This window comes from Leptodactylus fuscus, chromosome 11 (assembly GCF_031893055.1).
Source record: "Leptodactylus fuscus isolate aLepFus1 chromosome 11, aLepFus1.hap2, whole genome shotgun sequence".
NCBI lineage: Eukaryota > Metazoa > Chordata > Amphibia > Anura > Leptodactylidae > Leptodactylus > Leptodactylus fuscus.
The window spans coordinates 82,716,974-82,729,038 of record NC_134275.1 but is presented as its reverse complement, the minus strand read 5'-3'; the positions used below and the strand labels follow the sequence as shown (position 1 = coordinate 82,729,038).

The 12,065-nt window shown below is 42.5% G+C and overlaps 2 protein-coding genes across 2 annotated transcripts; both read left to right on the top strand.

The window, feature by feature from the left end:
- Window positions 1-4,088: 4,088 nt before the first annotated feature.
- LOC142185578 (olfactory receptor 5V1-like) lies at window positions 4,089-5,024 on the top strand. The gene has a single exon (XM_075261007.1). It carries the CDS (start codon window positions 4,089-4,091, stop codon window positions 5,022-5,024), a length of 936 nt encoding a protein of 311 aa, XP_075117108.1.
- A 5,686-nt stretch (window positions 5,025-10,710) lies between these two features.
- LOC142184469 (olfactory receptor 5V1-like) lies at window positions 10,711-11,655 on the top strand. Its single transcript, XM_075259348.1, has one exon. It carries the CDS (start codon window positions 10,711-10,713, stop codon window positions 11,644-11,646), a length of 936 nt encoding a protein of 311 aa, XP_075115449.1. The 3' UTR covers window positions 11,647-11,655.
- Window positions 11,656-12,065: the final 410 nt, after the last annotated feature.

The following is a 12,065-nucleotide window of genomic DNA, read 5'->3' as shown; positions in this document are numbered from 1 at the left end:
AGAAATGAGGGTATTTATAACCCCAATATATTCTTTGAATTCCCAGTCAGACAATGGCACTGTATACCAGTAGTAAAAATTGTGGGTGCACGTAACCCCAATATATTCTTTGAATTACCAGTCAGAAACTGGCACTATATGGCAGTAGCAAGAAATGAGGGTATTTATAACCCCAATATATTCTTTGAATTCCCAGTCAGACAATGGCACTGTATACCAGTAGTAAAAATTGTGGGTGCACGTAACCCCAATATATTCTTTGAATTACCAGTCAGAAACTGGCACTATATGGCAGTAGCAAGAAATGAGGGTATTTGTATTCCCAATATACTCTTTGAATTCCCAGTCAGACAATGGCACTGTATACCAGTAGTAAAAATTGTGGGTGCACGTAACCCCAATATATTCTTTGAATTCCCAGTCAGACACTGGCACTATATGGCAGTAGCAAGAAATGAGGGTATTTGTATTCCCAATATATTCTTTGAATTCCCAGTCAGACAATGGCACTGTATACCAGTAGTAAAAATTGTGGGTGTATATAGCCCCAATTCTATTGCTAGGGGACTTGCAGGGTATTTCTGGGGTGAAGGTGGGGGGGCACACCGTTGGAACGGGTATCGGGGTATATATCGGGTATACGGGAATACACTGACAGTGTATTCCATTCAGGATCCTGGGAAAGCTGGGTTGCGGCGATTGAGCCCGTCAGTGCCACGTTACACTGACAAGCTTCTCCCTGGAATTTAGCTCTTATAAGAGCTGTTGGTTGTCTTCTCCTTCCTATCCTAGCCTGTCCCTGCCTACCCAGAATCTAAGCCCTAGCTAGCTGGACGGAAACCTCCGTCCTCGGTGAATTGCAAGCTCAGAATGACGCGAACCTGGGCGGCGCTGTTCTTTTAAATTAGAGGTCACATGTTTTCGGCAGCCAATGGGTTTTGCCTACTTTTTTCAACGTCACCGGTGTCGTAGTTCCTGTCCCACCTACCCTGCGCTGTTATTGGAGCAAAAAAGGCGCCAGGGAAGGTGGGAGGGGAATCGAGTAATGGCGCACTTTACCACGCGGTGTTCGATTCGATTCGAACATGCCGAACAGCCTAATATCCGATCGAACATGAGTTCGATAGAACACTGTTCGCTCATCTCTATTATACACTATGTATTATAGATATACTGTATATAGTCCTAGGAGCCCTGACAGTGTCATACACTATGTATTATATATATAGTCCTAGGAGCCCTGACAGTGTCATACACTATGTATTATAGATATATATTGTCCTAGGAGCCCTGACAGTGTCATACACCATGTATTATAGATAGGTTCCTAGGAGCCCTGACAGTGTCATACACCATGTATTATAGATAGGTTCCTAGGAGCCCTGACAGTGTCATACACTATGTATTATAGATATATAGTCCTAGGAGCCTTGACAGTGTCATACACTATGTTTTATAGATAGGTTCCTTGGAGCCCTGACAGTGTCATACACCATGTATTATAGATAGGTTCCTAGGAGCCCTGACAGTGTCATATACCATGTATTATAGATAGGTTCCTAGGAGCCCTGACAGTGTCATACACTATGTATTATAGATATATAGTCCTAGGAGCCTTAACAGTGTCATACACTATGTTTTATAGATAGGTTCCTTGGAGCCCTGACAGTGTCATACACTATGTATTATAGGTAGGTTCCTAGGAGCCCTGACAATGGCACCCTCTCAGCACTAGGACTGGTTAAACCTCCTTAATCAATTTTATGAATTCCTTTCATGGCTGGCAGACTATGTATCATAAATTTATAACCCCTACCTTCTGGTGCACTGGAGTAAGCCATGGAAAGAAGATTTATGATGCACAGCCTTCCACTGTGAGAAAATTAACCTTATAATAGCAAAAATAGCAGTTGATCAGCAATGTATAGCCAAGGAGGGTACGGAAATAGGCATAGACGTAGACATATACCGTACTCAGCATGAAAGTCGGGCCAGTGAATCCACCAAACACACAGACCGAGTTTCAGTAATTCGGTCATGTGAACCTAGCCTAAGTCTTCTACTGACTTGACTCCTTACTGACCCAGATTATAATTCATCCAATAATTCAGCTTTGTAAGGATATATCCTATATCTGTCACTTGAAGGTGTAACCCCCTCTGCTTATCTGTCTATTCTCTGTGTATGGTTTTTAGGTTTTGTACACGTTTGACAAACCTTGTGTCTTTCTAGGATCTATAGACACAAAACAATACGAGATTTTCAAAAACATCAATATTCTCCCATTTTTATTTTAGATGCATTATAGAAATATAACCAAAGATTTCGGCAGGGCCCATCCCAAGAAATGCTCATTGCAGACCAGTCAGTGCTTAGTAAAGCTAATCTGTGATCGTTATTTCTGGTGCAGATGTAATTATGGGATGGATGTGTTACTTATCATTAGGGTGAGTTAGGTTAAGATCTACAGGTGTCAGGAAAATTGGCCCCGTGAGATTACCTTATACATCTGTCACTGCGTTATAAAAGCCCCACTCTCTGCGGAGACTGTAATGATGCTCAGATGGATGGCAGCTGGTAGGTAGAAGAGTTTGGGTGAATTCAAGTACCCCATGGCCAAGTATTACTTAATGATCCCCATGGTCAAGGGTCATGGGCTCGCTCTCAGCTCAGACTAGGCTCAGTCCGCTTTGAAACAGTTTATATTGTTCTTACCGGCCAAATAAAACCAGTAAAACATTAGATTATGTGTTTGGATACATGCACCATTCATTAGACTGGAGATGTAACCAGAGACATGCGCCCTAAAGCAAAATCTACAAGTACCCCAAACTACCATGTGCCAAGTGCAATGTCAATGTCCACTCATGGGTCCTACAGATTCCCTCAGGCACCAGGACTGCTACCTCTACTAAAAGCAATGCCCCTGGATCTAGTGTAGTCAATAAGGTTATGTGTCACCTACCTTTTCTTTTATCTTTTATGGGTTCGGTACATGCATGCTTCTATGTTTCTTTCCTCCATGCTTGCTAAGCGGTAGACTCTAATGTTATGATGTGTGCTATGAACACTCCTTGAGCTGACCAAGCAGCATGCTGTTTTACTGAAGGGTTAAATAAGATCATGCAGCTGCATCCCCCTCCTCTCCCCCTTTTTCTTATATTGACTATTTTACACTTCTAGTATCTTTGGATGACTGAGCAGGTTACTGAATGTTTACAGAATACCTGCAAGGAGGGAAAGTGTAAGTACGAGCTAATGGAAGGTGAGGAAGATGATACATCCCCTAATAAGATCAATGACAGCGTTTTAACTGTAGCACTGTTTTTTGCAAAAATATATATAAACGTTTATTCTTGGTCAGTTTGCTGGTGAGGTTTCTATGCCCTCCCATCCTAGTTACAGTATATTTCCTCCTTTGTTGGTAACTTACTTGGTCACTACTTTTGCATTGCTTTAGACATTTTTTGAGTCATAGTTCACGGGCAAGCCTTATGCTAGGTTCACACTAGTGATCGGCCCTTCACCATTCGGATCCACATACTTGAGGACACCTTGTTTCAGCAAAAGTCATAGTCATCCTTGCAGGACTTCACCGATTTTAGGTCTCCTACGAAGACTCCAATGCAGATGTGAACCTAGCTTTATGCTTACACCCACATAATGACACGACCTATGTACAGTATATAGTCTTTCTACCTTATACATATTGTGTCTAGAGGAGAATTGCTTTGTACATAAAGCACTTAATGTTGCATGGTCTGCTTTGTTTCTGGGAATCCTCATACCCAGAAACCCAGATCCACAGAAACCCAGAATTTCATCCACTTTTTGGGCATTATTATACCTTTGTAATAGAAATTTTGTATTTTTTAAGTAAATATTGTGCACTTACACATTCCTGGCAGTAGGTGGTGCTAACAGTTCTTCCTGTTATGTGTTGCTTCTGCGCTTTGTTTATGTAACAGCACACCAGGAGGCCAGATGTGGTACTGCAAATAAAAGAACAATTGTTAAACATAGACATAGTTTGTTTCTTATTCTGCTTTCTTAGATCTTATAGAAGCTTTCTCTTTATTCTAATCGGCATGGAACAAGTAAATCACACAATGGTGACATTTTTCATTATTAAAGGGATCTCAGATATTCCTGAACTTCAAATTCCCATCTTCCTTCTGGTCCTCCTTATATGGATCATATCTCTTGGAGGAAACATCACCATCTTTGTACTCGTCTGCCTGGACCATCATCTCCACACTCCCATGTACTTCTTCCTGGCCAATCTGTCCATCGTTGACATGTCTTCTGCCACCGTTATTCTACATACTATGCTTCTCATAGGAATAACTGGAAACAGAAGCATTTCCTATCTAAGTTGCATAGCCCAGATGTATTTCGTTGGATGTTTTATCACCCAGGAGCTGCTAATCTTGACGGCCATGAGTTATGACCGATACGTGGCCATCTGTAACCCATTGAGATACCGGATGATCATGAACCAGAGAGTTTGCGCCATGTTGGCCTCTGTTTGTTGGATTCTTGGTTTTCTAGAGATAGTGCCCTATGTAGTATTGATCACAGGGTTTTCATGTTACAGGTCCAACGTGGTCAACCATTTCTTTTGTGACGTTGTACCTGTGATAAAACTCTCCTGTAGTGACACGTCGGTGTTGGAGGTTTTGTTCATTGCGGAGGGAGCCATTCTCTTGTCTCTAGTACCTTTCTTATTAAAAGTCATTTCATATGTCTTCATTATCTCCACCATCGTCAGGATACGTTCCAGCAATGGGAGACGGAAAGCCTTCTACACATGTTCCTCACACATCACAGTGGTCATCCTGCTCTACACCACTCTCATCTATCAATATCTCAGGCCTATATCCCCTGTGAGCCTCGAGTACAATAAGTTGATCTCTCTGTTTAACTCAGGTGCCGTTCCAGTACTAAACCCTCTCATATACAGCTTGAAGAATAAAGATGTCAAAGCCGCTTTCCAGAGAAAACGCTCATGCTTTTCTAGATAAAGTTACTGTACACAGCTAATGTCTAGCTCAAGCACCTAAAACAAATCAAGTGCAATAGGAATGGGACCCCTCATCCCACCCCAATAGATATCACTTTCAAAAGAGGTAAAAAAAACTCGGATACTGTACATGGAATTGTTTGGAGGGGCCTTGCAAGAAAAAACTGGCGGTAACCTGACCAAAATTGGACTTTACAAGGTCAAGAGAACCTTGACTGACAACTTTCTATATCTGTAGGCCCTTTGAGTTTCCAGGGTCTGAAGATACTGAAGATGTATCCACAGGAGAGGTCATCGGTATAAGATTGGTCGGGGTCCCAACCACCCCACAATGATCAGCTGATGTGGCAGATATACCTGCTCCTACTGAAGGGAATACCAGTGACATGGTGGAGCCACCACTACTATGTACAGATCTTTGCATACTGTATACAACTGTCAGTCCATACACTGTAGTGGTGGCGCCTGTAACTGCAGCCCGGCTCCCATTCATTTTAACAGGAGCAAGACTAATACCAGTTGTACACATTATATGCTGTATCCAGCAGCTGAATCAGATGATCGTTACGGGGTCTGCTTGTCAGACTTCGACCAATCTGATATTAATGGACTATCTGATGAATAAGTGATGAGTAGAGATAAGCGAATGGTATTCGAAACTCTAGTTTCGAATACCTCTCTCCCATAGGAATGAATGGAAGCGGCCGAACACCAAGGGGTTAAGTGCTGGCCGCCGGCCGCGCGCCGGCTGCTTCCATTCATTCCTATGGAGCAAGGTATTTGAAACTAGAGTTTCTAATACTATTCGTTCATCTCATTATCTTCAGAGCCTGGGCCACTCCTTTGCAATAGTTAGGTTTAATACAATATTGAAAGCTGATTTTCCAGGTTTTGGGGAGAAGTAACCTTTAAAGAAACTCTTATTTTTATTCTGCCAGTTTTTCTGGTCTCCTGCCCAAGATATTGGTTGGTACCTGACTGTATTAGGTGCCAGCACCAGAGAGATGTCTATCATTCTGGATTCCTATACAATTGCCCTGTAGAGGATCTACAGTTATATCCTGCTCAGAAATGATGATGCTTCTTGTAGTTGAAGACTGATGTGACTCCTGCAAGTAATATAACAGCTGAACCTGGGTTAGAATATAAAAAATATTAGGATACATTTGTCACTGACTATGGCTGGGCTCCTATCTGCGTCAGTCTCCATTGGAGACGCCGATAAATCCTCACTGTACCTTGTGCAGCCTTTGCTTGGCTTTATTTTACTTGCTGCGCCTTGTATCACTATTATTGACATGCAGTGACTCTGTGGATAAACTACATTTCCCAGGATTCATCTGCCTGCTCTCACTCTCTGTACCCCTCCCCCCTACACTCTCCTCTGCAATGGAATCACAGGTAATAAATCCCTCCCACATCCAGGTCACATGATGCTTTGATGTTTCATTTGCTGGCTGTGCTGCTCACAGGGAGGGTTAGTGAGCTGGCAAACTAAACGTCACAGCTGTGGTCAATCATCTGAAAACAAATCAGATCAATTGTGCTGAATTTAAAAAAAAGTGTATTAGGAATTGATGTGTACCGATGCATCCTATTGTTTAGTCCACATTTTTTAAAAACTGGACAACCCTTTTAATGACTAGCACCACTCAAACCTACACCGGTCAGCAATGAAAAGGTTTGAGCTAAAACATAACATTTAGGACTTCAGATGAGGTCGAACCTCAGGGACCAGTACGGTGGGTCAAAAAATTCCCGGTCCATCGACTCATCAGAAAATGAAAACTCTACAACCAAGAGAGGAATTTTGTCTCCTATTCAGGTGTTTGATGCGGGCACCATATCAACTATCCCCACGAGCTATGCAATAGAGCCTTGTTTCCCATTCTGCTAAGGGGGAAGATTGACCCAATATTTATTGTTATTAATTGCCCTGACTAAGGGACACTTTATGTTGGTGAGGCCCCCACAACCCCCTCAGCTGCTTGTCCCTACATGTTCCCATAGTACTGTATGCGTAGTTGGGGACTTCTGTACAGGTTATTTATCTTTGCTGCATTTGCTCAACCCGCACCTAAAAAAAAAATCAAGCGTAACACAAAAATAGTCAACACCAGGGGGCCACACGGTGGCTCAGTGGTTAGCACTGCAGCCTTGCAGCGCTGGAGTCCTGGTGTTCAAATCCCGCCAAGGGCAAAAAACCATCTGCAAGGAGTTTGTATGTTCTCCCTGTGTTTGCATGGATTTCCATCCCATATTCCAAAAAAACATACTGATAGGGAAAAAATGTACATTGTGAGCTCTATGTGGGGCTCACAATCTACATTAAAAGAAAAAAAAAATAGTCAACACCGTCAAATAATATGAACTATATGCTCTATATATGATTGAATATAACTAGCCTTGGCCAGAGGGGTGAAGTGCATGACCAAAATGGAGTCCGACTCCCGCCACATGCACAATGCAACAAACACAGCTACAGCATCTCTACTCAAGATCGGTCTTGAGAAAGGTCAGGACTGACCAATACATCGCCATGTAACAATATGCTAATTCCTATATTGCACTTTACCCATTGGTGGATTTGCATGAAGTTTATGCTGTCCGCTCTTTGGCTGTATGAATAATACATTTCCATTTCCGATTACTAAGCATGCAGATGTGTGTTCCGTGGGGCAGACACAGGGATCACATGAACACCTGTTAGGATTTTTAACAGAACAGTTTTTTACTTGCAAAAACAGCAGCCTTTACTGACCAATGTGTTGCCTCAATTTCAGAGAAGTTGATCTTGTAGGGTACCTCGAGGATTCTGCCTCCAAATCCGTGGCAGCTTCTGCCCCGAATGACATGAGGACGTGGAAAAATCACTGTCCTGCTCAATCTTGCCGTATATTCCACGACTAGAGAGTTACAGCTGACTAGGGCCATTCATCCGGTCCTAACCAACAGAGGAAAGCCACAACGGAATGCCAATGTCCTACATCAACATTGTGTCACGGCAATCCCATGGGTGAATACCGCAGCGGAAAATGAAGGGGAATTTCTCTTCATTTTCTGCCATGTGAATCTAGCCTTAAAGATCTACTAACTTTGGCCAGGCTCTGGCTGCAGGTACTTAGCTGAATCTAAGGCCTTGTGCACATGACCATGTGCTTCGTCACTGTGCTAACCATGTTTTTTACATCTAGCACATTGAGCCATTCATCACTATGGACGCGTACACTTGCCCCATTGTAATCATGGTCAGTGTATGTGGCAGTGAGACCTGGTCAAAATTCAGGACAAGTCCTATACCTCTCCATTTTGTGGCTCAGACTTACTAGATTAAGTGAATGGGTCCTTGGAGGCACAGGCAGCACGCTGATGTTATCCATGTGCCATCCATGCCATTTTACCAGGGACCGGGCACATGCACACAAAGCCTAAGCTCCCTTTAGTACAACTGTTCCTATGTCTCTGGGCTGAAATTGCCTGTTACTTTTTGGGAACCTCGGCTCCACGAGGCTGGTCTGTCCCCTGGTCTGGGATTATTTACTTACTACACTGCTAACAGCCTTTACAGAGCGGGTCTGTTTGTTGCTATTCAAATCCCTGATTTGCTGAAACTGCCAGGCACATCTTCCTGGACCTTGTCTGCAATTCCTTGTCTGCACCTAAGACACACAACCGCCTCCAAGATTTCTCCTGTGCATCCCCCATACTCTGGAACTCCTTACCAAGACACATAAGACTGACCCCCACAATCACAGGATTCAAGAAGGCCCTGAAGACTCCCCTATTCAGGAAGGCCTACAACCTCCAATAACACTATCACCGCACCCCCATCTGTACAGTCTCCCCCTCTCCCTCTGTCTCTACCCCCCTCCCCTCATAGATTGTAAGCCCTCGCGTGCAGGGCCCTCTACCCCACTGTGCCAGTCGGTCATTGTTAGTATTATTTTTGGTTTGTATATTTTGTGTCCTGTAATAATGTAAAGCACCATGGAATTAACTGTGCTATAAATAAAAAATAACAATAATAAATGGTTGGATACTGGGCCGTACCTGTCTCTTCCCTGTACCCCTGATGGATACCAGAGTAATAATGTGGGTTAACGTTCACCTATTTAGCTTTGAACACTAAGCCAAGATGGAATTACCATTTACCTGGGGGGCAGTGGTGAATATTGCTCAATGCCACTCCCTGGACACTGCAAGTTGCGCAGTTGATAGTGTATAGTTGCACTAAGAATGTTCAATAGCGATGTTATACACCACTCCTTGCACTATAGTGTATCAGCCACCATGTTTATTGGGGATGCTATACTGTATGTCGTTATAGCAGCCCTAACAAATGCTAGGGCCACTTAACATACATAACAAATGTTCCTAAAGCTGGCTATACTGACCCACGTGGAGCTTGTTTGACGGAAACAAAAGTTTTGTTGAAAATATACATCATATCATCATATATACATCATATATACATATCCTCATCATATACATCATATACATGGCACATTTCAAGAACGGTTCGATGCAGATGACATTTGTCTCAGTCAAGGTTTAGCTCTGCTAATTTGTAATTGTTAATTATGATACAAGTGTTACTTTCTTAATTAGGATGCCATAGTATTCATTAGTAAAGATGAACAGCTGTCAGAAAAACTGGTCTCGAGGGGCTACCATATACACGATCCACTACGTTATAAAAGCTCCGTTCTCTGCGGAGACTGTAATGATGTACAGATGGATGGCAGCTAGTAGGTAAAATAGTTTGGGTCCATTGAAGTACCCCATAGCCAAATATTACGCTCTCCCCCAGCCGGTTGAGTTTCACTGAAGCACTCAGTAAGATCATGCATCTGCATCCCCCTCCTCCCCTCCCTTCTCCTCCTTCTTCTATACTAATCTTTGCTTTCTATTAACTGTTTTGGGAGACTGAGGAGGTATCTGAATCTACAAGGGGTAAAAGGGTAAGTGTGAGCTGATGGAATTTTTCATTGAACTTTTTAATTTTAATTTAATAAAATATAACATTATATTCTATGTCGGTTTGCTGGTTAGGGCTGTACGCACTTTATTTCTTTGGTTAGAGACATCTTTCAGGATAATCGGAAAATGTAGGTGTGGCTTAGGATTGAGCCGATTTCAGGATCGATTTTAAAATCCGATTTCTGATCATTTTCCAGCCTATCCCGATCGCGATCGTGAAATTTGCTTGATCGACGGTCGGGATCTGATCCTTCCAGAGATCCCTCAACCCTAGACAGTGCTTCTCTATGGCAAAAGTCACTTTTAGGATTGAGCCGATGTTGAGATTTCAAAATCCGATTTCCGATCATTTTCCAGCCGATCCCGATCGCGAAATTTGCTCGATCGCCGATCGGTATCCGATCTTTTTCTATCCCGATCGCTAACGTGGTTGTAAAATAAAAAATGAAAGAAACTAAGCTATCCCCAGGCCTCAGTTCGTGTGTCACATCCCCATTTCCCTCTGGTCTGCTGAATCAAAACAACAATTAGTGCTATAATTTTATATACGGTCCCATTGGCTTGTATGATGAAGTTTGTTCTTCAAAAATATATTCTACACAAAAATATTGTATCCTTTACTTCAAACGAAATGATGTCTTTACGATATTAACATTCTCTTATTATTTTTTTGGTTCTATAGAACGTCAATCATTGGATCTGAAGAGATGGAGACTCTAAATCACACAATGGTGACATCCTTCATTATTAAAGGGATCTCAGATATCCCTGAGCTTCAAGTTCCCATCTTCCTTCTGGTCCTCTTCATTTATCTCATGACTCTTGGAGGAAACCTGACCATTCTTCTTCTGGTCTGCCTGGACCATCATCTCCACACTCCCATGTACTTCTTCCTGGCCAATCTGTCCATCGTGGACATGTCTTCTGCCACAGTTACTCTACATACTATGCTTCTCATAGGAATAACTGGTAACAAAACCATCTCCTATACAAGTTGCATAGCCCAAATATACTTTGTTGGGTGTTTTATCAGTGAGGAACTGCTATTCCTGACAGTCATGAGCTACGACCGATACGTGGCCATCTGTAACCCTTTGAGATACAGGATGATCATGAACCAGAGAGTTTGCGCCATGTTGGCCTCCATATGTTGGGTACTTGGTTTTCTAGAGATAATACCCTATGCTGTTTTGGTTACAGGGTTTTCATGTTACAGGTCCAACGTGGTCAACCATTTCTTCTGTGATCTTGTGCCAGTGATCAAACTCTCTTGTAGTGATACGTCAGTGTTGGAGGTTTTGTTCATTGTTGAGGGAGCCTTTATCTTGACTCTTGGGCCTTTCATATTAACATTCATTTCATATGTGTTCATTATATCCACCATCGTCAGGATACGTTCCAGCAATGGGAGACGGAAAGCCTTCTACACATGTTCCTCACACCTCACGGTAGTCAGTCTGCTCTACACCACACTTATCTATCAATATCTCAGGCCTATATCCCCCGTGAGCCTCGAGTACAATAAGTTGATCTCCCTGTTTAACTCAGGTGCCGTTCCAGTACTAAACCCTCTCATATACAGCCTGAAGAATAAAGATGTCAAAGCCGCTTTCCGGAGAAAAAGTTCACACTTTTGTAGATAAAGTGACTGTACATAGCTAATGTCTAGCTCAACTCAAATCATCCAAAAACCTTAAAAAGATCAAGTGTCAAGATATTTACAGATATCAGCCTCTATTAGGTGACATAGTCCGGTATGGTTCTACTCTTCCCTGTTGGTAATCAATTGCCAGTTGAGTCAAGACGCCAATCCATGATGTTGCCCGATGTCACTTCTGCCCACAATGAAGCATAGAATTACTCAGTAGACATGTTAATATCAGTGTTACCTTCAACTGGAGTATAAGAACATGTCATTCTACAGGAGTAAGGCCTGTTGTAGTATTACTACTGTAGCTTCTCACAGTGCTACAATTATAAGCCTAGATTTTACTATTAACATAGACTGTCCCATTATTGTAGTCGGCTCCCAGTCCACAAGAAGGCACCAGCGATACCAATA